The sequence below is a fragment of the Mustela erminea genome, chromosome 20 (genome assembly GCF_009829155.1).
Source record: "Mustela erminea isolate mMusErm1 chromosome 20, mMusErm1.Pri, whole genome shotgun sequence".
Lineage (NCBI taxonomy): Eukaryota > Metazoa > Chordata > Mammalia > Carnivora > Mustelidae > Mustela > Mustela erminea.
The window spans coordinates 35,168,300-35,193,160 of NC_045633.1; the positions used below are offsets into that span (position 1 = coordinate 35,168,300).

Consider the following 24,861-nt stretch of genomic DNA (forward strand, 5'->3'; position numbering starts at 1 on the left):
CCGGGATGCGGGCGCTGGACACGGAAACCTGTGAGTTTGGCCACGTCGGACAGGCACCGAGGGAGACCCCAGCCCCCGTGCCCCTCCAGCTGGGAGCCCCGAAGGACGGTCAGGAGCACCAGTCCCCACTGCCTTGACCGAGCCCCCCAAGGTCGGGAGCTGGACACAGGTGCACCTGCAGGGCTTCCAGGGACAGGAAACCAAACAGGGTGGGGAGGCGGATGGGAGGAGACCCTCCATCAAGGAAGAGCTTGGAAAGGTCTAGAACGGAGGTTACACTCGGAGGCCGGCTGGGCAGGCAGCTGAGCTCCTCAGGTGAGAACCGGGGCTGGGTAAGCCACGCTTTGCCGGGGACACCCAGGGGCGGGTCTCACCTGCACCAAGACACAGGGGGCTTCTCACTCTGCTTTTGGGTGAGAAGAACAGACACAATTTTTCTGGAACTCGCTGGGCATGACCCAACGACAAATGGGCCCAGCACCTGGTCTCGTGTGAAGGGGCCACGGGCGAGGCTGCCTTGGGGTGAGGGGGGTCCTCCCTGCTGGGGAAACTGTTACCCCATGGGCCCTGGGTCACAAGATCCTCCCAGTGTTTCCAGGGAAGATGGAAATCCAGAGTTTCGTGAGCTCTCTCAGTGTTTAAACATCGCTGGTATAACTTTTTAAAAAACACACTGGGTGGGCCAAAAAAAACACGTCTGGCCTCCAAATACCTTGTTTTCCCTTCCCAAACCCCAAACCGTTCTCAAGTGTCTGGGGGTTAGGGTTTGGGGGGAGTCCATTTCCCGGATGGCAGTGGGAGCCTGTGGGAGTGGCTGCCGCGGGCCTGCACCTGGAGCTCTGATGGGGGGGGTCCTCAGAGCTCCCCGGGGCTGCCTCCGAGGAGGGGCCGGGAGTCGGCTATGCAAAATGTAAACCAGAGAAAACAGAGTGCCCTGTGCCAACCAGCCAGCTCTGGACCCTGGGTGGGACTTTCAGCGGTTTGCTGCCCCAGCGGGCCTGCCTCCCTCTGGAGCTCCACAGTGCCCAAGCCCTGAGTCCGGGCAGTCACACCTCAGGGCGCCCGTCACCGTCCTGGGAGGGCCTGTGGTTGACAGTCAGGAAGGAGTGTGAGTTCTGATTCCCTAGTGCTACTCCCTGCAAGCTGGGTCGCCCTGGGCTTGTCCTGTGCCCCCTTGTGCTTTGGGCTGGTATCCTGTGGCTCCCCGAGTCAGAACATGTGGCCTGTCCACCATGGTTCCACAGCCCAGGGCTGTCTGCGGGGGAGGCAGAGGGGATGATGTATTTATACGAGGGGGCGCATGATCCAGGGATGAAGCAGGGATGAACCAATGGTGGGTACTGGGAGGGAGGGTTCTGGGGCTCAGGGAAGGCTTCCTGGAGGTGGTGTTGGGCGCAAAGCTGGAAAGCTAAGTCCGTGTGTGGCTGATGGTTTCCCAATGGAACCGACTCCCACCAGCCCGGCCAGGCAAGGCCCAACCACAGCAATGGACACCACGCACAACTGCTCTGTCGAGAGGCCCACGGTGCGGACCTGCCCTCAGGGATGGCGAACACGACCAGGTCTGACCCGCTGAGACCATGCCTGAACCAGGCCAGCCGCTGCCACGACGGACCCGGCATTCTCTCTCGCTGCCCAAACCAGTCTTCTAAACCCTAAGCCAGGGCTGTCCGGGAGCGCTTCCGGGATCATGCAAATGTCCTGCGCCTGCACCGTCCCGCTCGACAGCCACTGGCCACACGTGGCTACAGAGCCCTTCGGGAATGCGACTAGTGCGGCGAAGAAGTTTTGGTTCGATCTGATGTTAATTCATCTGAATTCGGACAGCCACGTGTGCCTGCGGGCTCCGGAACTCTGCGGTCCGTCACTTGCTCAAAGGCTTCCACCTGGAGCCGGACCCACGTGCTCCCCCAGGGCCGCTGACTGCCGTGCTGTGGTCAACCCCCACGCCACCGGCACCACGACGTTTCCCAGGACAGTCCTCGGGGACAGCACTGGCACTGAGCGCTTTTTAAGGAGCTCAGCCTTAAGCCGGGAAGAAAGGGCAGGAACACCGCTCACTGTGCCTCTGAGCCCCGGGCTCCTCCTCTCTCTTCGCCCTCCCGTTACCAAGGTTGGGCACTGAGGCCAGGACCCAGTCCCGTCAGCGGTGGAGGAAGGTCTGAACAAACCTCGAGTCTGGGCTCCTTCCTAGTCCTCCCTGCGTGGGCCCGGGAAGTCGGGGAGCTGTATGGGGGACACAGGGGACACAGAGCTCCCGAACAAAGCACCCGCCACCGGGTGGCTTGAAACACAGAGGCCTCACTCCCAGTTCCGGAGGCGCTGGTGGTGTTTCTGGACAGAATGCTTTCCTGGTTCGCTGTGGCCACCTTCCCGCTGTGAGCGAGCTCCCCGGTGTCACTTCTCACCGGGACACTCCTCCTATGGGGTCGGGTCCCCCCCTCCTGACCTCATTTGACCGAAATTCCCTCCAAATACAGTCCCCATCTGGGGTGAGGGCTTCAGCCTATGAGTTTTGGGTGGACATAAGCCTTCGGCCCACGGCATCCACGAAGGCCACTGAGAAGACGCGTTGGTGAATGAAGCAGACAGAAGCCCCACAAAGAAGAGTAAAGAGCTGAAATGTAGAAAAGACTCTGAAAAATGGTGTGGGACGCTCCCCGGGGGGGACTGGGGGGGCCACCGTGCACCACGGCCAGTCAGTCCTGTCTTTCTAGGATTCCGTCCCAAATCCATGAAATGAAATCTGAACCGAGGGTGGTCCGAGAATGAGGGAGTCTCTGCGCTACCCGCCCTCCTCCACTGGGAAGGCCACACTAACCCCAGCGATGGGGGGGGCCTCTGGGAGGGGACAGGAGAGCGGTGGACATGACCGCTCTGTCCCCAGACCACAGCCTGCCCCTCCTTGCTCCCCTGCACAGAGCCTGCTGGGCTGATCTCTCCGGCGGCCCCGGCCACGTGGGCCCAGTCAGAACAGGGCTTTGCTTGCTACCCGGATCCCCGCACTTTCTGGAACGTTCAGGCACCTGGCGGGGGGCCAGGCGTCAGTCGAAGCACACCTACAGAACTCCCACTGGGGTCCAACTTCAACACGGGTGCCCCCGGGTCCCGTTCTCCCCCAACGACCCAACCTTCCCCCAGTGCCTCCCCGACGACGGTGCATTTGGTTGTGCTTGGTTTAGGCCTGTCCTCACCTCCCTGGGCTGCCCCACGGCCACGAGGTCCAGGCCCCGAGGGCTTTCCACGGGCTTTGGGCCCAAAACTTCACTTTCATTAAAATCCTCACTTGGCGAAGGCCAGCATCCCAGGGGCCAAGTTCCGTCTGCCCAAGTCCCTGAGACGGACGGAGGGAGCCGGCAGTGACGGGGAAGAGGTGAGAAAGAGCAGGACGCGGGCAGCGCCAGCCCACCTCGCAGATGAAGAAGCTGAGGCCCGCGGAGGCCAGTGGCCTGACAGGCTGTGAGCTGGTGTAAGCGGACAGCATGGGCCCCGTGCGAGCGCTAAGTGGTGGTGGTGGGCGGAGTCAGGAGACCCCCTGGGCCCCAGAGGCTGGGCCCTCCACAGCACCCATGTCCTCTCTGCCCGCACAGGAGGGGGGTGACCCCAGGGCTAATCGTCTTTGGCAGGAGTGAGCCCCCCGAGGCTGAAAGGGGCCAGAAGCTGCCTACTCGCTGCCCTGGGGTGGGCAGGTGTTTCTACAGGCGCTGGCACCTGTTACCTCTGGGGAGTAGCAGGCCCCAGGGAGGGTGCTGCTCGGGGGCCCAGCCGGTCCCCGAACCTGCAGCCTGGAGAGGCCAAGTGTGGGAAGGTGGCAGGGCGGGGGTGCTGGTACCTGGCACGGTTTCCAACAGGACTCAGGATCGGGGAGGGGGTGGTCCCAGGGTGGAGGGACCCAGCTTCGAGGCCGGCTGAGTGTGGGTCTGGCTCCCCTCGTTGGCGCGGCGGGGGACGGAGGGACAGCTGGCCATAGAGATGCGCAGGTGCCACCCCTGGGAGCCCATTCGGTCCGGGCTTTCAGCGTGCTGGCCGACTTCTGGCTGGACACTCTGGTGGTGGGCGGTGGGGGGGAGGGTAGGGAGCAGGGAGACCCTTAAGACTCCGCAGCCCCCTGGGGTCCTGTGAGCCAGCTGGAGAGGAGGACGGACAGTGACGAAGAACCGGACAAGACGGCGGCCAGGCACTTCGGGGCCCGCACGCATGAGCAAACACACCCGGGCGCCCCCAGAACAGAAGCAGACATCGGGGGGGGCCTTCCACTCCCGGGCCGTGGGGTGACAAGGTGGGTGGTCAGACTGCGAGAAGCAGGCCCGGAATACCGGCCGGCCGCGTAGACTCAGAACCCGTCTCCGCAGGGACTGCGTGAGGACCTCGCCGACACAGAGCCTAGGACCTCGCCGACACAGAGCCTCGGGCCGGGGGTTTGGTGTCCGGACCTCTGCAGGCACACACAGCCCCAAGCATGCAGAGGGAGGTCTTGCCCCGAGTGGTATGTTACAGCATTAACGGTCGTCAACAACAACAACAAAAGAGGACCGGGAACAAATGTCCGCGGCGCGTGACAAGTCAGGGATACGCGCGTCACCTGTTCCGTGGCTCATGGCGCAACAGTTCAAACGAGGGACAGGCGTCTCTGCGAAGACGGATGTCGGCTGAAAAAGCCAGAGTGGGACGGGCAGCAGGGAGTGTGGTTTAATACCAATTTACGCTTAAAACAAAACAAAACACAGGGGAAAGAACAGATATGCAAGTTTATATACACCTGTCTCCCCCAGAATCCCATTCCCGCGAACCTCGCCGTCTGTGGGGGCAGGAACAGGGCTGGAAGAGAGCTTTCGCCGGGCACCTTGGTGTATCTTTGACTCCTAATAAACTGTGAATTTATTATCCGCCCCAAAATTGACAGTGAGAAAAGACAACAGAACAGTGAAGTCAGGAGGCCTTCCTGGAGGAGGAGGAGGTGGGACCAGGGTGAACTGCAAAGGCAGGGAGCAAGAGGGGTGTGCTGAGAAGGTGCAGGAAGGAGGGCGCGTGGCCCGAGGCCCGGCGTCAGGAGCCCGCCGTCCACCCGCACGGCGACGCCGACAGTCACTCCCTGCCCGGGGTCCAGGGCCATCCTGGCCATGAGTGACATCAGGAGCGTAGAGGGGCGCCCGCCTCTCCCAGGCTGGGGTGCGGCACTTCTCTGCCGTCCGCCACCCCCCGATCAGGGCCTCTGACCCATCCAACAGGCCAGGTGACCGCCCCTGGTGCTTTTTGCTTTCTCTCGCTTCAGGGGTCCCAGGAGAAGCTGCCGGGTCACTCCCTGGGAAGCCTGGGCCCGACAGGGGTGGGGGAAACTGTAAATCGGAGACCCGCAGGCTTCACGGGAAGACAGACGCCCACACAAGCCTTCCTGGGCCCAGTGGTCGCTCAGCCCCCTACGTGGAGACCAGAGCCCCAGGCCCAGCAAGAGAATCCCCAAACACAGTCGGGGGGGAAAGAGCAGCTCCCAGAGCCCCAGGCCTTCCGGGGGGCACCCGAGGATTACGGCCCTGCATCGGTGGGCGCCTTGATCTTGGACTTCCAGACCCCAGCTCCGCCCGCGAGACCGGTCTCTTCTGTGGGCTGCCTGGCCTGGGGCTCTTTGTTACTGCTGCCCGGCAGATAGATACAGCTGATTCAGCAGGGATTCAAACTCACATCCGTCCACACCCCAGGACAGGCCTGTCCCCACCTAGCCACACCCCACCCCCCAACCTTCTCTTTCTCCCTAGGCCAGACAGGTTGCTCCTGTTATTCCGTCTGCATTTCTGTATTAACATTTCGTACGTGTTACTGTGTTAAAAGGCACACACCACAAAATGTGCCGTACGGGAATAAACACACTCGCATTATTACGTGGCCGCCACCGCCGTCCACCCCCATGACGCTTTCCGTTTTGTGAAACTCAGACTCTGTACCCTTTAAACAGGAACTCCCCGCCCCCCACCCCAGCCCCTGGCACCCACCCCGTGGCTTTCTGTCTCCACGAATCCGACGGCTGCCGGGCCCCTCGTGTGGGGGGATCACACGGTGCTGGCCCTCCTCTGGCTGACGGTTCCCCTGGGCGCCACGTCAAGGCTCACGGGCCGCAGCAGGTGGCAGAGTGCCCTTCCCTTCGGAGGCCGTACAGCATTCTACCGCAGGCACAGACCACAGTTTGCTTACCCGTTCGTGGAGCCGCGGGCCGGTGCGGCGTGCCCACGTTCCAGTGACCGTGAACAGCACTGCCGAGAGCGCGCGTGTGCCCACAGCTCCTCCGTGCTCTCTGTTCTGCGCAGAGAGCCAGAAGTGGGGCTGGCTGGCCTACACTTTCCGCGCCGGACTCTTCCTCACTTCCTTTTCCACCAGGCCCTTCCCCAAGCTGCCCTCATCCTGGTCTGACCTCCCGCCCTCCCAGGGAGCCTTCTCCGACCCTGGCATTAGACCAATGACTGGATCCCAACCAAGGAGCCTGGACACAGCCCTTCAGCCCCTCCCTCATACCCTCACGCCAGGCCACTCTCTCCAGCCCCCAGGCTGTCCAGCCCCCATGCTGTCCCACACGGCCCAGGCCACTGCGCTGTCCACACATGCTGTTCCACCTTCTTGGAAGTCCCTTCCCCACTTACTGCTTCCAGCCTGGCTGAGGGCCATCTCTCCTGAAGCCCTCCCCGGCCCCCCCAGCCTCAGCACCTCCTCCTACCCTGTGCCTTGGGGACTTCCCTCTTTCCAGACGACGGGTGATCAGGGGTTGCAGAGCTGTTTCCCCCACCTGGCTTGTCCACCCGTCCAGGGATGGGGTCCGAGTCCCCGTGGCACCAGCACTCACCACGGGCTTGGCATCAAGACTCCCGTGTGAACTGGGGGAGGAGGAGGGGGCCTCGGAAGCCTCGGGGCCAAGGGCCCACGCCAGGTGTAAGGAAATCACAGGAAGAATGAACCTTCTCCACGGGGCAGCCTCTCCCTTCCCCAGCCACCGTCCAAAGGGCCTGATGCCCCCCTGGGGTGACAGATGAGCCCTTGGGGGGCTGGAAAACAGCACTTTCTTACTACACGCTCACCCAGACTTCTCCCACGGGGCCTCTCTCTCCTTGCCCTTCGAGGGACAAGGGACGAGACTGTGGAGGAGACCCGCCCTCTTGGGACCCACAGCAAGAACCACGGGTGACGCGAGAGAACTTCCTTCTACAGGAGGAGGCAGGGGTCCTGGCTTTCAGGGACAAGCACTCCTTGGGGCCTTAACACAGGGCATTTTTCCAGTGACTTGACTTTTCCGGGACATTCTAGTGACACGACTGGGGTGCGAAGCAGGCCCGCAGCAGGGGTGGATGCCGTGGGAGCCGAGAGGGGCCTCATTCCTGGGCCCCACAACCACGGCTGCCCCAGACTGGGACCACGTGTGGCCCCGGGACATGGGTGCCGGCGCCTTCTCTGTTGTTCGGCAGAAACGGCTACAGACGGTTAAACCAGGCTGATTTGGACTGAAGAGCTGGGGAAAGAAGCGGCCAGAGGGAAGCTGAGGGGGTCATTGTGAAGGGCTCGCCTCTGGAGAGAATTTGGAAAAAAGCAGATAAAAAAAGACCGTGGTCTCGCTGCCTTCCAGCGCGGGGTACTCCCGACTTCTGGGCCACCCAGCGGGGGCTCTCGGCGCTGATGTGACACCCGGTGATTTACAGGTGACCCCATAAGCCCTCTGGACCCCTTGCTCCCAACGGCGACACTCTGCACGGGCAAACCGTCCCTAAAGGATCACTTAGCTCTGGGGGGTCCTGTCTGGGGGGGGGTGCCGGTTCCCCCAGCAGTGCACCAGGGAGGCCCCCTCCCCTCCCCAGGGCTGCACCTGCCTGGGACTAAGCGGTGGGAAGGGGAGACAAGAATCAGAGACGGGTCCCAGCTCCTGGTTCGGAGGGCGGGGTTGGGGGGGGCGGAGGTGGGCATCTCCGGCCCCTGAGTGACCTGCCCCAGCCTCACCCCTAAGGCAGTTAAGGGGGCGGAGTCCAAAAAGTCTCCTGACTTCCCCCGCCCCCATCCCCACTTGGGCCAGACCTTTTAGGCTGCCTAGAACACGAGCGCCCCAGGGTCAGGTGGGGGGCAGGGGACTCGGGCAGGGGAGCACGCAGGCAGACGAGAGGTTGTCCCTGTTGGGGAACAGGGCACTGCAGGGGATGGGCAGCAAGAAACAAGTAGGGGGGAGGCTTCGGGAGGCTGAGTGCAGAGGCCGGGGCCCCGAGGGCCACCCTTAGCCCCAGAGTGGGTGACACACTGGCAGGCCTTGGGATCAGATATCTGGGCAGCCGCCCCCTTGCTGACGCCGGCAGTCGAGCCCCGGGCACTTCGGGGCTCCATGAACATCCACCGGTTCCAGCAGCTTGCCTCGGGTTGGGCGCCGAGTCCTCGGCATGAAATTTCCCCGCCGTCCTCACCGCAGCCCAGTGACTGCTGCCATGCCGCCCCTTTTAAAGATGGGGACACTGAGTCCCACGTGAGGTAGCTGACAACTTGCCGGTGTTCACACAGCAGGTAAGCGGTGGCCTTGGACTGACCGTGGCAGGCACGTCCCCGAGAAAGATCTGTCAGGAGCTAATGGGGAGGGGGAGGCGTGGAGTGGGGCCTGGCAGAGGACGGCCGCGAGCAGGGGAGCCGGCGTGAACCCCACCGTGCTCCGTGTCTGCTGTGTCACCCGGCACGTGGCACGGAGTCCCAGACAGTGGAGTGGGCCCCCCTTCCTTCCCACGGAGCCGCAGCGCACAGTAGGCTCTTTAGAAAGATCTCGGGGGTTAGGCTTTGTCGTGAAGCTCCCTGCACCAGTCACTGCCTCGGGGACTTCTGAGCCCCGACGGAAAAAAGACTGAACTCTGAGAACGAATTTCCACCCCATCTTTCTGGCTCGAGAAAAGGCAGTCGGCGCTGGGGTAGGACGGACGTCCAAAGGAAGGCGGGCCTGGCGGAGCAAGGCGGAGGCCCAGAGGGCGGAGGGGAAAGTCCAGGGCAGCGTCCAGGAGGCCCCGGACTGGCGTCAGGGGAGACCCAGCCTGGGAGGGAAAATGAACCATACCTCGAGCATGAGCCCCGCGTTGGAGCCCCGGACACGGCTGACCCGTCTGCGGCCTCTCCCCGGCTCCCTCCCTGCTCGTCTCCGGGCAGCCCCCAGCTCAGGTCAGCGAGGGAGCCCACCCCCCACCTACGGACACCTCAGCAGAGCCTCCGGGTGTGGCCGCCTCCTGGAGCCCACCAGTCCGGCGCCCGCTGCTCAAGACTGCCGCCGAGCAGCAGGCACGTGGGAGCCGCCTCCGAGGGCCCCAGGAGCCACCAGGACCACACAGGAGCTTCCTCACCTCCACTCACGGGTGTGCCTGTGTCGGTGACACCGAATCCCCATAAGCTCGGGACCCAGGGGACCAGGAGGGCTCCTGGAAGGGCCTGCTCTGGGCTGGGTGCTCGTGTGGGCCACCACTTCCCTGTAACCCTCTTTGCCCCCAAACCAACAGGAGGTCCCTGAGAGTGGGGTCGCCCAGAAAGGGTCTCCGGGCTCCTCCCCGCACTAAGGTAATGTGGTCGTGTGGGACTCTGGGGGGGCGTGGTCCGCGGTGCTGGGTTCAAGTCCCTCCACCTCAGGTATGTGAAATGCCGGGGGTGGAGGGCGGCCCGGGGCTTCCGCAGAAGGCTACACACAGAGCCACCCCGGGACCCCGTGTGGCCACTACTCCTCGGCGTACGCGCACCCAGGGGGCACAACCACACACGTCCACACCAACACTGGTGCACACATGTCCCCGGCAGCGTGACTCACGCGAGCTCAAACGTGGACGCGATCCAAGTGACCATCTGGGGACCAACGAACAAAAGGTAGCAGAGCCAGAACGGGAATATTACTCAGTCATAAAAAGGAACGGCGTCCCACCAATGCCACGACTGGAAGGAAGCTCGGAAACACGACGGGAAGTGACAGAGGCCAGTCACACGAAGAACCACACGGTCGGCCCGCATTTCAACGAAATGTCCAGAAGAGGCAAATCCGCAGAGACAGACGGCAGCCTGGTGCCGGCACGGGCCGGGGGTGGCGGCTTAGTGGGTATGGATTTTTGCGTGTGATGAGAACGTTCTGGAATTAGACTGCACAACGCTGGGAACGTACCGGACACACGTGAAGGGAAACCTCGAAGCGAGCCGACGGTACGGTACGTGAACTGTATCTCCACAAACCAGATCTCCACAAAGCTGTTACGAAAAAGACCCGACTCTTCCCTTACTGGTTTTTGGGATCTTGGAAAGCAAGTGAACTGTGTGGTGCCTCAGTGTCCCCAGAGACATGGGGCCGGTCGCTGTACACACGTGGACGGTGCTGAGGACCAAGTGGGCTGCCCCCCGGCTCACTGCCCTCCGGCCGCCACACTGCCCTTTGGTTTTCACATGCGAAGTTCCTAGGGCCTTTTTTTTTTTTTTTTTTGGTAAAACATATATAATATAAAACCATCTTAACCATTTAAAAATAAAAAAGATTTTATTTCTATTTGAGAGAGAGAGAGAGTGCATGAAAGCCCAAATGGGGAGGCAGAGGGAGAGGGAGAAGCAGACTCCCTGCTGAGCAGGGAGCCCGACCCAGAGCTCCAGCCCAGGATTCTGAGCTATCGTGACCTGAGCCGAAAGCAGACACTTCACCGACTGGGCCACCCAGGAGCCACCATCTTGACCATTTCTAAGGGTAGAGTTCAGCAGAGCTACGTGTATCACACACGGTCGTGCAGCCGATCCCAGGGACTCTTCCCATGCTGCAGGACAGACTTAAGTAGCCACAAACAACAGCGTCCCCACTCCGTCCCCCCGGGGCCCCCCGGCCCCTGGCATCCTACTCTATGTGTCTATTCAAAGTATCCCATGTAAGTGGAACCGTGAAGTCTTTGTCATTTTGTGACTGGTTTCCTGCACGGGGTGTAAGGTCCTCAGGGTTCATCTGAGCCGTAGCAGGGGTCAGAATCGACTTCCTTCTGCAGACCGAGCAATACTGCACTGTACGTACATACCACATTTGGCCCGTGGACGGACATGAGAGGTGTCACCTTCGGGCTACTGTGAATTCCACGGGCAGACACGTGAGTGGGCAAGACAGACCCCAGGCTTTAAGCACAGATCTCAGAGGTTGGAGCACATCTAAGAGAGTCTATTTAAGGGGCATAAGGCATCTAAAGGTAAGTTTCCCCTTCAACGTTTAACTGAACACGCTCCCAGCAAACACCCCCCCCAAAACTAGTGCACTGTCAGCTGCTGGACATTTCCCGGGGCTTGTCTGCTTGCCGGACAACCAGAATCCGACTGCTCCAGGCCCCGGTGGGGCTGGTTCCTTATAGCAGAGGTCATAATAAGAAAAAAACCTTGTTAGCCGTGTGCAGGCTCTGGAAAGACCAGTTCTGTCCTTTATGACTACTCTGGTCCCACGGGAGACACATGAGTACCACAGTGCACTGGTCCCAAGGCCTGGACACACATGTGGAGTGAGGAGAGGGGACCGGTCCTCCTAGCCTATACCCCGCTGCCCAAGGGATCCAAGGAAACCGCACACCCAGCCCAGGGGGGCTTCCTGGAGGAGGTGATGCTTGAACCAACTCCAAGAGTCATCTGAGCACCCATGAGGGCTGTCAGGTCGGACTACTGATCACATGTTCTGGTTTGCCCTCTTGTCCAGGGTAATTATTTTTAGGGCTCCCTGTTATTCTCAAGAGTGTCCCGTGGGGATGATAAATTATATGGTCCCTGTATTACCTATTGCCTAACAAATCACCCCAAAACTCAATGGCTTAGAAGAACAACAAACTTCTCTCTCTCACAGTTCCTACGGTTGAGGAATTTGGGCGCGGCTCCACTGGGCACTTGTGGCCGAGGATCTCTTACGAGGTCATGGTCAAGGTGCTGGCTAAGGCTGAGGTCACTGGAAGGCTTGCCCGGGGCAGCAGTCCGTTTTCCAGGCGGCTCAGGCACAGGCCGGCTGCCAGTGGGAGGCCTCAATCCCTCTCCGCACGGCTGCTTCTGTGTCCCCACGATATGGCAGCTGCCCCCACGGAGCCAGAGATCCGAGAGAGACAGGGAGACAGAGACAGGGAGATACGGCCAGGCAGACGCCATCTGCTTACGCCAGAGGCCTACACCATCACCTCTGCCACCTTCCGCTCGTTGGAGGAAAGTCACTAATCCAGACCCCACTTAAAGGTAGGGGCACCCTAGCTCTAGGAGAGAAGGGTGCCAAAGGGTTGGGACAGTTAACAAAATCAGGTATGAGCGGTGTGGACACGGGACAGAGCCCGGGAGGAGAGAAGAAATCAGATTACGGGATGCTCACAACGCCCGCTGAGAAGCAGGGGCAGGCAGAGAAGGGCTCTGAGCAAAGCAGAGCGAACCGTGTCATTCGCCCCAGCACCAAACTCTAGTGGGGCGAGCGGCAGCCGTGCCCAGCTGTCCCTTTCCTCCGGGTCTTTGGGGCCTTCACCCCCCGTCTCTGGTGGGGAACGCACCTTTCCTTCCCACTGGATGGAGGCTCCGTGTGTGTTCCCCGCTGGGCCCGGCCTAGAGCAGGTGCATTGCGCAGGGTTTCTGCGTGGACAGCCAAGCCCCAAGCTGGGCTCACACCGGGGCTCTCCACCCGCGCCCTCCCCGGCCCCAACTGCGCGCGCCCACTCCTGCTGCCCGCCGGACCGGTCTTCCTTCATACCCAGCCCCGCCGCCTCCTGACGTCTTCCCGTTCCGCCTAGACTCGGCTCACACGCTGCCGCCTCCTCTGGGAAGCCTTACGCGCTTGCAGGCGCTTGCAGAGGCCCAAGCGACCTGTGTCCCCAGGTAGGTTCCTGGAGGGCCGCGAAAGAACCTCCCCTTGCTAGAATCAGTGTATGAGGGTGCGGAGCCGTAAAGCCTCCTAACCCTGGGCTTCTCCGACTTGGCCCTGGCCTTGGCCAGCTTAACCAGGGCCCCTGCTCTTGGCAAGCGCCGGGTGGGGCTAAGAGTGGACCAGGCTCTGTGGAAGTGCTTGTCCGTCTCACAAAGTCCTCGCAAGAGGCCAGGCAGCAGGCGCGATCGTTATCTCTGTTTCAGAGGTAAGAAAGTGACAGCCCAGCTAAATCAAGCAGCTGGCCCGAGGTCGCACGGGGCAGCGCCGGGATTCTGCCCCAGGGCCCGGGTGCTGGGGCCTCTCACCGTGGCCACTGGCCCGCGTCTTTCCCTAAGCCGCGGTCAAGCCAGGTGCAAGCGGGGTGGGGGGTGGGGCTCAGCCCCGCGCACTCAGGAAACCGATGGACTTTGGATGGACTGTTGGCGATTCTGAGCTTTTCCCCCCATAAACGGGTCTGAAGTCTTGAGTGCTCGCTGAGGCTTGCTGGCAAGATTTCCCGCAGGCGACAACACGCCCGCCCGACCGCGGGCCACGAGGCACCAGGGACCAGGCAGGCTGCGGGTCTGGCCCAGGCAGGCAGTGCAGGTCTCTGTGGGCGTGGGCGTCCGTCACACTCACCGAGGTGCTTTCTTGGCCAACCAAATGACAGGGACTTTCTTTCTAGAGTGGACTTTAAAGACAATCGCATTTTACTGGCAAAAAAAAAAAAAAAAAGTGTGTTGCAGGTTCCTGCAACCTGAACGGACTCCGGGATAATGACCTTGCTCCGCCCCCTTCATGGTGACGGACGAGCTCTCAGCAATACCTCTGCTATGTGGCCCCTGGGGCAACCAAGCTGGTGGGCTCCTAGGCCTGGCTGAGTGGTCCCTGGGACAGTTTTTTGTTTGTTTGTTTTAAGATGATCTTTATTCATGTGGGAAAGAAAGAGACAGAGCACAAGCGGAGGGAGAGGCAGACGGGGAAGCAGGTTCCCCGCTTAGCAAGGAGGCAGATGCGGGGCTCCTTGCCGGAACCGAGATCATGACCTGAACGGAAGGCAGACGCTTAACCATCTGAGCTGCCCAGGTGCCCACCAGGACAGGTCTTACAGCCTTAATTCCTGGGTTCAAATCCCAGCTCTGCCACTTCTGAGTGCCCCGGAGCACTCAAGTTCCTCGTTGTCCTTATCTGTAAAATGGGAACATCCCAACTCCAGCTTGGCGTTGGCCTCGTTGTTACTATACACTCACTGTCGGTGGCCAGCGTGCTCCAGTTTCGCCTTGGACGGCTGCAGGGAGTGACTCTGAGTCCCACAAGAGTAGCAGGAGCTTCTGTCTGCCCCTGCCCCCCTCCCCCCCGCAAGCCCCCAGGCAGCAGCTCCCCCTCCTCACCCCCTGCAGCAGTGGGTCCTGATTGGTCTGTGATGGTCTCATTCCCTGAGCCAGGGATTGGTGCAGGCCTGTCCATGTGACCCGGTTCTGCTCAATGAGACGAAGTCGAGCAGGAGTAGGGTGTGCTCCTGGAGAGGTTTCTGAGACACTCTGAAGGCAAGGAGCCTTTCCCAACACTGGGTTTCCGACCGACGGCCAATAAAGCTTACAGTGGCCCGGGGCCATTCCAGAGGGAGCCGCACTGCCATGCCAAGGATGGCCAAACACAGACAGGAAGCCCTGGGTCCTTAAGGACATCATCAAGCCTTTAGGTTACCACACTTAGAGCACCTGACTCACAGCCTCTTATCACACAAACCTATCAAACTTAGCCAGCAAAGTATTTGCAACCCAAAGCATCCTGCTGATTTCCCAGGGTTGGTCTCATCTCCTCCGCTTGAGATTAAGCCCATCAGGCGGGAGAAGGGGCTGAGCTCAGCCTGTGCACTCAGGGAAGACTTCCTGGAGGAGGTGAAATGGAATCCAAAAGAATGAGCGGCCGATAAAGGGAGCAGGGCAAAGGGTAACATTCCAGGCAGCCAGAACAAAGGCCTGAGGTTGCCGACACCATAGTGTGTGTGTATATGTGTGTGTCTGTGTGTCCACGTGTGTGCGCGCAGGTGAGACAATCTGTGTGGCTGGGAGCAGGGAGAGGTGAGGCTGGAGAGCCAGAGGTGGGGTGAGCTGTGGGGGGGCCTTCAGCCAGGTTACAGAACCTCAGGCTATCACAAGGGCAGAGGACAGGTTCTGTGGGCAGCCTTGATTTTGTTCGCCCACGGTCTCGCCCTCCGGCTTTGTGCCTAGAATAAGTGGCCTCCGTGGGTCCAGCCATACCCAAATGCTGTGCTGAACCTGGCGCAGGGGCAGGGGCACCGGGCCCAGCTTCTCCAGGTGCGCTGCTGCCCACCGTGCCTCTTCCAGCCCCCAGGGCGCTCACAGGAGGCCCCGGCTGAAATCTGGGTCACTCCACGCACGAGTCGGACATCTATCAAACGGGCGGTTACTAAGTACCGACAAAGCAGTGTGCTAAGCGCGGCAGAGAAAGGACCTGGTTCAAATCCCAATTCTGTCTCTTCCCAGCTGGGTGACCTTGAGCCAAGCCACGTTCCTTCTCCAAACCCAGCACCTTTGCCTCTTTGTGGGAGATGTGAAATCAACGGGTGGCTCGCTTCTCTCCGGGGCTGGCCGGGCATGGGCGTAAGCAGTGGGTAAAACAAGGCTCAGAAAGCTTCCTGGGGGGGAGGCTCCCCACCTGGGTGGGACAGTGGCGAGAGGCCGACAGTATGCTGTGACAGACAGCTGAGCAGCGACGAGAGGTTCTGGGGAGGGAGCATCTGAGCGGGGCGGCGAGCCGGTAGGTGAGATGGGCCGAGCGCTCCTGGAGAGAAAAGGTCCACAGAGGCAGGACGGAAAGGACACAGAAAGCCTAGAGCCTCCGGTCTGTGTCCCCGAAGCCCTTAGAACTGTGTGCTGCCCACGGAAGAGCTGGACAGACTGTTGAATACGGGCATTGTTTGAACCTATAATAGCAAATCTCTGAACTGAAGCCAGAAGATGCGGATTCAAAACCCTCGCCTCTCCCGCTCACCGTGTGACCTTGAGCAAGTCATTTCACCTTTGAGCCCCAACCTCCTTCTTTGCAAATGGGTATTAAACCCACTTCACAGAGCTGTGCGGTAGTGTGTGTGGGATCTAGGAGCAGGATCCCCTTTCCCACCTAGCTAATTCCTATTTTAAAGTCCTAAAATCCAGTGCCGCTGCCTCCAGGAAGCTTCCCAGGCTCCCTCAGGCAATGGCAATCCCCCAGACCTGTCTGCAACCCCAGCTGAGGGGCATCTTAGCATGGCTCAGACTCGGCCGCACTCTCACACAGACGGAGCACCTTCCCATGCCTCGTCCTTCCCCAAGGCTCCACCCAGATGGACACAAGAAGGAAAAAGTGATTCAGTCTGCTGGGGGTGAAGCAGAGGACAGGGGGTTCCGGCAAGGTTCGGGGGTGATATCAGTAGATCTTGAAGGGTGAAGAGAAACTGACTGGGAAAGGGACCTGCTTCCAGGCAAGATCAGAAGTCCAAAAGCACAGGGGTGTGAAGGGAAGGTTAAGTAAACCGTGGCTCACCAGAGTCTCTGCCTTGAGTGGCTGACGAGCATTCCCGGTCGAGATTCCACCGGGCCTCAGACACCACGCCGAGGATGCGACCCTACAGCTGAAAACGTGTGACCCAGCAGCACCGGGACACTGAGGGGTGTGTGTGTGTGTGTGTGTGTGTGTGTGTGTGTTATGCACTGGCCCCTGGGCTAGCCTGAGCTAAACTTAGGTCAGGGGTGGGGTGGGGAAAGTGACAGGGCTATGGGCCACCACTGGTGGGGGAACCAAACAGGAGCAAAAGTTCGCCCTGGAGGACTGACTGTTCAAAATGCTCCAGGAGTACATCCACACTCGACTACCCCTCGCTAAAAAGCCAGCGTCCACAAGCACCGCATGCTACACACGGCAGCCCTGTGAGATCGGGTGGGGGAGGGGGGTCTTCACGGCAGGGGGACAGAGTGGGGGCCCGGAGGAAAGGGACCCTGCCACAGTCACGCAGGCAGTGCGGGGCTGGCCACAACCTGAGGCCAGCGGCCCGGCCCGGGGTGCGGGGGAGGCCTTCAGCTGTGGGCCGAATGTGCTCAGCGCCTTCCAGAGCCAGACCCTGGAGACAAGGAGGTGACCTTTGACCTCTGAGGCATCTTGAGCTTGGACTGGACACCTGGGCCACAGACCCGTGGCCTCCAGCAGGGGAGAGAGAAAGGGGAACTCAATGAGGGGTAGGTTTCCCGCGGTCAGGAAGGTCAGCAGGGGCTCACCACTGCCCCCCCCCCGCCCGCCGGCCCCCGACACCCCCCATGTCTATTTGTCATGTCAGTCTCCTAAACCGGGCCCTGGGGTGGATGCTGGAAGAGGGCCAGTCCCTAGACAAAGGTTGAGGGGCAGAGGGAGTGGCTCTTTGCTGCCTTTCTCAGAAGCCCCCAGATGCCCCCTCCTCCCGGCACCCAGGCCCCAGCCGCAGTCTGAGTCATCTTCCCTGTTTGAATGGTAGCGACAAATCAGCCAGGGGGCTGCCTGGGGCCGAGGGCCAAGGGTTGGAAAAACAAGGCCGGTTTCTCTTACCTCCAACCTTGGAAGCTCCAGACAGGCTAGGGGGTGGTGGGCAGAGGGCAGGTAGAGGCGGGATGTAGGGGTGTCAACGGAGGGGGGGAGTGGGGGGCGTCGGGGGAAGGGGGCAGGGAAAGGTTCAGAATTTGAGCTGCCGGCTTTTGTTTTCAAATGACCTGTTTAATAATTACCTTTGCAATCAAAGGAGCCAGGGCTCGGGGGAAGGAGAGGGTTTCAACCCTCCACACCCCACGGAGCAGCCGGAGAAGAAAGTAAACAAGATGCCACCAGCGGCTCGCTCCTTCTCGCAAACAATGGCGGGACCGAGCTGCCCGCTCAGACACACACATCAAAGTGAGATTTCCAGGCAAGAACTTTAACAGGCGGAGAAGAAGCTGGGACCGGATCATCTCCCTGCGTCCCCAGAGCTTCCCGGAGCTCTGAGCCCAAGGGGGGCAGCCGAAGGGGGGCAGCCGAAGGGGGCCAGTCATTTCAACCTTAACCTCGACCTGGAATATGTTCATTCACTTTGCAGCCGGGGAGAACCCCCCTCGGCCCCCACCCTGGGAAAAAACCCAACCAGCAACAACTTCACCCTTTGACGGGTCACAGTGCCATGATGGACAAACAAGGGATTTAAGTTACAGCGGCCAGCGCGCGGCTCACACTCCTCTGGGCTCCTTCAAAAACACACCCCACCCCAGGCATCCCCGGCGAGGGCGGGGGGGGGGGGGGGGGGGGGGGGGGGGGCTCACAAAGTCAGAGCCTGCCCTGGCAGTAGGAAAATCCAACTTGGGTTTTTATTTATTTATTTTTTTAAAAGGTGGTTGCTGCTTCCCCAATCTCCCAAGGCCTTCAACTATTTTCCCCTGCAGCATCCAAGCCCAGCCTCGAGGCTGAGCCATAAACACGCCTGCTCCTCCCCCTTCCACGGTTCGGCAACCCCCCCCCCCCCCCCCGACTTCCCCACCTTCCCGGACCTGGAGGAGAAAGCAGCACCGCGACCCTCTCCCGCAGCCCCTCCCGGGCCCTCCCCCGGCCTCCCCGCGCCGTCCGCAACCCTCGCGGGCACCTCGCGATAAACACCCACTAATGATTTTAGGATTTTCGGCTCCGGGTAGCCGCGCTCAGCAGAATCCCTCCCCCGGCCCCGGCGCCGGGGGCCGGCCCAGCCGAGGCCTTGGGGGATGGGGGCGTTAGTTTGTGTTTGCCACGGCCGCGTCCTCACACCTGTTTTTCATTCATTCGTTCGTTCGTTCATTCATTCCCGGGCTCGTCCCTGCGGCCTCCCCCGCCCGCCCCCCGGCCCTCCGGATCTCCGGGAGGGGACCGAGATGGGGGTGGGGGGGAGAGAGACAGCGGCGGGGGTGCACCGCGCGCGGGGTGGGGGGCGGCCCGGGGCGCGGGGGCCCCGCTCCAGGGCAGGCCCGGCGGCTTCGCGGACGGCAGGCGGGCGGCGGGGCGGGGGCGCTCCCCGGGGCTCGAAGTTGTTCCCCGCGGCCCGGCGGCCGCCCGGGTGCGCCCCTTTGTCTGCGCCCGGCCGGCGCCGCGTCCCCGCGCGCTCACCTGGTCTTGGAGGACAGGAAGGCAAGTTTGATGAGGCCGTAGGTGAAGAGCGGGATGCTCTCCTTGGCGACGCTGGCAACTTGCAGCCGGTGCTCCAGGATGTGGAGTTCCATCGTCCGCCCGCGCTCCGCGCTCCGCCGCGGCTCATCGGCGGGGGGCGAGCCGCGGCCCCCGCCCCCTGCGCGCCCGGCCGGCACCGAGCGCCGCGGCCGGCCGGCCCCGGGGCGGGGGGGGGGGGGGGGAGGACCGGGAGCTCGGCGCCGGGCGGCCCCGGGGCGGACAAAGGGGAGGCCCGCCGAGCCGCGAGGGGCCGCGGGCGGCGGGCGGGCGGGCGGCGGGCGGGCGGCGGGCGAGGGCGGCAGCGCTGGCGGAGCGGCGGCGCGCGGCGCCCGGCGCGGGGAGCAGCTGGTGTTCGCTGTAACAAACAACTTGCCACTCAAACGCCGGCCCGCTGCGCACGCGCGGCCGCCGCGGGGCCTGCCGGGACTTGTAGTCGCGCGCGGCCGGGGCGGCGGGGGCGGGGCGGCCGCGCGTGGGGGCCGGCCGGGCGGCGGGGGAAGGCGGGACCGCGCGCGCCTGCGGGGCCGCGGGGAGCCGGGGGGTGCGGGTGCGCCTGGAGGGGGGGCGGCTGGGGCCTAGCTGGCTGCGAGCTCTTCCCCCGCACCCCGAGGTCGGGGGTTCGCAGCTCCCGCGCCGGGGTCGGGGGGAGGAGGCCCGGGTCGGGGAGGGGCGAGATGTGGAGAACCGGTGGTCAGAGCGCACGGAAGCCGCGCAGACTCGGGGGCCGCGGACAGAGGTGGGGCCCTCGGCGTCTGGCTGGGGGGGGGGGGACGGGGGCCGTTCCCGGAGGAAGGGTCCTGCAGGCGGGGCGCGGACGGGTGCACGGGAGCTCGCCGCGGAGGGGGGCGGGGCGCGGCCCGGGGCCTTCCAGGCAGAAGGAACAGCGTGTCCGGAGCACAGAAGCGTGAAAGCCCCCGCCGAGCGCTGTTTGGCTTTGCTGGAGCGGAAAATGGGAGGGAGGAGAGGCGAGAGATAAGGCAGGCGTCGTCTCCGGGAGCCCGGTCGAGAGGGGTCATGGGTGCGGATCTAATGAGGCGGCTGTGGGGCCCGCGCGGGAGCGGGGGACGGGGACCGTGACGGCCGAATTAGTGAGCCGTCGGCCGCAGTCCGAGGGCTCGTTCCCACCCCGGGGCCCCTGTGCGGTGACCGTGGCCTGCGGCGCATCCCCGTCGTGGCCGGCTGCTTGGGAGATGGTCTAGGTTAAGGTCGCCGGTGCTTCTCCCGTTGGCAGAGTGACCTGGGGACAGGGTGGGTCAGGCTGACCTGCTGGGGCAGGCCGTCAAGGCTCTCTCTGGGGGAAAACTCCAGCGAGGCCCGCCCACATGGGCTCTCCAGGCTGGCCTCGGATAGGTAGGAACATAGGAGGCTCCCTCATTTCCACAAAGGGGTGTGAAACCTGCAATCTGGGAGCTCCTCCAGCGGGCTGATCCCCTTCCCGCTTTGTTTTCACTGAAGAATTTATCACCCTATAACAAAGAATATAGTTACTTTTTGTTTTGTTTTTGTTGGTTTGTCTGTCTCCCTCTTACAGAATCTCACCTCTCTGAAGGCATTGACTTTCATCTGTTCTCTGCTGAATTCCCACTGCTTGCGATGTGGCTGGCCTGTGAGGCACAGGCGTTTCAATATTCATGGGGTGTGCAAATGCAAAACCTATTCTTTGGGGGTCTAGGGGTCTACGAGGCCCAAACAAAAGGAAATGCGTGTTCAGGGCCCAGGCAGGTACTAGAGACGTGTGAACCAGTTGGGTATCAGACAGTCCTAAGTAGAACAGGGGAAGGGAAGCCTGCTTGAAGGCATCACATTCTATTAAAAACAAAACAAAACAAAAAAAACCCCACAAAACCACCAACAGAGGAAAGCAAGCACTTGAATCTAAAGGTAGGACACGGTCTGCGTTCTGACTTCTGCACTGGATGGCCTCAGTCAGTGTTTTTTGAATCTGTAGGCTAAGACCCATGAGCGGATGGGGAAATCAGTCCAGCAGGACCGACTAGCATTAACAACCAAACAAAACAAGAATAGAAAACGGCATGGGGCCTTGCACGTTGCAAGGCTAGGTTACTGTGTCTTCCAAGTCGCAGAAAACTTGAATTTTGGCCTGCGTGTCCACGTGCGAACCTCCCTGCAGAGGTGTTTCTTACTGTGGTCTTACTCGAAAGCAGTTGACAGTTCTGCGGGTTTTCTGGTCAAGCCAGACCATCATAACGTTTGCAATTTTGATGGTATGGCTTTGCGTTGCGGAATCGCTTCTGTTCAGCTGTATTTGTGATTCTAATTTTTGGGAGATGACTACAGAAATCAGTGTTGAGCTGTTAGAGAGACTGTCCTGTGGGCTGCCAAGTCCAGGGGATGTTTTCGGGCTGGGACTAGGGTGAGACAAGGCACCCTTGACGTCATGGTGGTCACTCCTCTCCCTTGATTCCTTAGCGCTGTGCCCTTCTGGTGCCCCTCTGGTTCTTCCACTTGCCAGCTGTGGTTTCTTCTCTGCCCAACCCTACAATGAATGGAGGCCTCCTTGATGTTCCTTCCTGCAGAGTATTTTTAACAAAATGGCGGCCGGTGAATCATGCCTTCCGGTAAGTCGTTCCGCGTTGACTCTGGGTTTGGCTCTAGGACCTTTTTGGCCCATGTGCTTGATAAGTCCTATACAGTGGGACTCGCCCTCTTGGAATGCTGCCCTGAGACCACCGTGCTGTGGAGAAGACCAGATGAAAGACCACGGGGAAGGAGGGGCCTGAGTGTGGGCCAGCTCTTCCTGGCCTACAGCTGGCCTCAACTACCCGACATGTCCCTCTTGGACCTTCCTGCTCGCTGTCCAGATGAATGCGACGTCCCGAGTAAGCCGGCTGACCAGAAGAGCAATTAGCCAGCCAACCTGTAGAAAAATAACAAATAGTCATTTTTAACCATTAAGATTTGGAGTGGTTCATTATATAGCAATAGATAATTCAACCCTCATCTTCTCTCATTCTGGGTGGACTTAGTCTCTGGCTTTGTTATGTTGATGGTCCCCAGATTGATAGTCCCCCGTAAGAATGTGTTCCAGAGGCCCTGACTGATGCGTCTGGCTTCCTAGCGGTTGGCTACCCCCTTCTGAACATTGACAGCCTCTGCCAACCCAACCTGTTTGAACCTGACCTCATTGTCTGACCCACCTCTGACCTTCCCCTTCTGCTCTTCCTCCTGGAATCCCTGTCTTGGTGAAGGACACCAGACCTGTTTTCTCAAGTTACCAACCTGGTGTGGCACCATTTTCCAAGATGGCGGCAGTATGGTCTTCCACCCTCCGTGTTCTTCTGGCAACATGCCAATCAGGAGGTGAGTCTATGTTGTCTCCCCTTGAATTTGAGCAGGACTGTGACTTCTGAAACCGGGTCCTCACAGGTGATACTGTTTGCCTCTGGTCCTCTCGGAATGGTCTCCCTTGGAACCATTCTGCCATGCTCTGTGGAAGCACGAGCCACACAGACCACAGGTAGGTGTTGGTATTGGTTGGTTAGGCCTGTGTACCAAATCACCACAGACTGGGGTGGGGCTTACACAGCAGAAATGTATTGTCTCACAGCCTGAAGGCTCAAAGGCTGAGATTAGATTGTCGGTAAGTTTGGTTCCTTCCGAAGCTTCTCTCCTTGGCTTGTCGGTGTCTGTCCTCTCCCTGTGTCTTCACACGGTCTTCCTCTTTCTGTGTATCTGGTGCCCTCATCTCCTCTTTTTATAAGGATGCCTCTTATATTGATTAGGGCCCCCGCTAAAGACCCCACTTAATCACCCTTTCAAGGTGATCACCCTTCCAAATATGGTCATATTCTGAGGTCCTGGGGGGTGAGGACTTCGACTTTGGAACTTTGGGGACATGAGACACAATTTGACCCATAGCACTACTCTGGCCAACGGCCCCACTGAGGTTCAGCTGGCCACCAGCATCCTTACCAGATGGGGGAGGGAGAATTTGTATGACACAAATGCATGAGACACCTTCCCTCCGCCCCACCCAGGCAAGAACCACCCTGCTAAGCCCAGCCTCTACAACTCTGAGAGGCAATAATGAAATCCGTGTTGTTGCCTTAAGCCACTACACTTCGAGATGGCTTGGTAAGCCGCAGTCCGTAGCTGGAACACCCTGGGATCAACTTGGGGGAGGGGAATGGAGGAAGTTGATTGCGCAGTTGTCCTAGATGGCTCTCTCTCGCTTCCTGTTCCCCCAACCCTAGAGACAGATAGATTTTTTTTTAAGGTGGGTGGAGCAGACGGAGAGGGAGAGGGAGAAACTTAAGCAGACTCTAGCACAGATGCCTGACCTGGGGCTCCAATTCATGATGCTGTGATCATGACCGGAGCCAAAATCAGAGTGGACTGCTTAACCGGTGAGCCACCTGGGTGCCTCTCCACCCCCACCCCAACCCCTATATCTGAACAATCACCAAGTCCTAATGATTTTATAGACCATATATCTCTAATCCAACATCCTTCTCCACTATGGCCACCACGATCCCATGTCAGAGCATGACTCCCCTGTCCTGAAGGTCCTAATGACCGTTCTATCTATCTCTCGTTCCCAGGGTAGCTGCTCTACTCTGTGACCCTATCCCCCTGTAACAACACTGCCTGATGTCCTTTAAGGCCCAAGAGGAAACCACAGTTCTCTTAAGAAAACTAAGCTCAGATCCTCCACAGCTGGTCTTAAGTAAAAGGAAAACGCTTCCTGGTTCCTAGAACAATTTTCAATATGGTAGCCATTAACCACATATGGCTATTGGGCAGTTGCAATGTGGCTAGTGCCATGAGACTCTGATGTTTTAATTTCAGTTCACTTTAATTTAAATTAAAAAACTGCTACTTGAGTAGCAGTTATTAGAAAATGTTCTTGGGGCTCCTGGCTGGCTCAGTGGGGAAAGCGTGCAACTCTTGATCTTGGGGTCGTGATTTCGAGCTCCATGTTGGGTGTAGAGATGACTTAAATAAATAAACGTTAAAAAAAGAGTTCAAGTGTGTTTGGAATAGCGTGCTTAACTGTGCTTTTTTCTCGGGGACCGAGGAGGATTTCAGGACGTGGGGTAAACCAGGACACGTTGATCACACGACTATGAAACAACTTGGTTATGGAAATTTGTGAAATCTAAAACCCAGATCAAGAATTGTAGGTGAAAGTTAAGCATCCAAATGGTGATGTACAATAAAATAAAGTATACCCTGACTTTCCAAGACTTGGCCTTAAAAAAAGAATGCAAAATATCTAAATTTTTTAATATCGACTGCATGTTGAAATAATAGTATTTTAGATATTGGGTTAAAGAAAATATATCATTAAATTGATTTCGTCCGTTCCTTTTTCATTTTTTTAAAACTTCCAAAGACCATATGGCTTGCATTATATTTTCTTGGACGGGGCTTTTCTAGCTCAGTGGCTCTTAGGCTGTGTTTAGTGTCAGAATCATGGGACGTAGAAATACCCAGGCTCAGGCCATCTCCTGCTTCAACGAGCTTGGGCCTCTGTTCTTTATCGACCCCCAGGCCTCAAACACCCGGCTGTGGTGGGATGGGGTGTGGGAGTGTGGTTGCCAGGAACCCCTTTTCCACTTAAGTCTGGAGTCTCCAGACCCAAGAAAGCGATGCTCGAAGGTAGGCAGGACTTCTCAGTCTGCCTGGCTGGGGCCTAGCAAGGCCTTTGCCTCGAGTTCCTAAACTTAAGAACCCACCTCCTCTACAGAAGATGGGCTACTGTCTACTGTCTTCAGAGAAGGTTCTGGCCCCTCTCCACAGGCTGAGACGTGCTCACTCGGGCTGCTTTGGTTCTATTGATCCGGAGTGGGATC

At 59.8% G+C, this 24,861-nt stretch overlaps 1 protein-coding gene across 1 annotated transcript in view; it reads right to left on the bottom strand.

Moving 5' to 3' along the window:
- The window catches only part of CASTOR2 (cytosolic arginine sensor for mTORC1 subunit 2), a 48,571-nt gene extending 29,364 nt beyond the window's left edge, over window positions 1–19,207 (bottom strand). The window contains exon 1 of the mRNA XM_032326933.1: window positions 18,986–19,207. Within this exon, the coding sequence (XP_032182824.1) occupies window positions 18,986–19,098 (113 nt within the window). The 5' untranslated portion in view covers window positions 19,099–19,207. The remainder of the gene's footprint in view (window positions 1–18,985) is intronic.
- Between the last annotated feature and the right edge of the window lie 5,654 nt (window positions 19,208–24,861).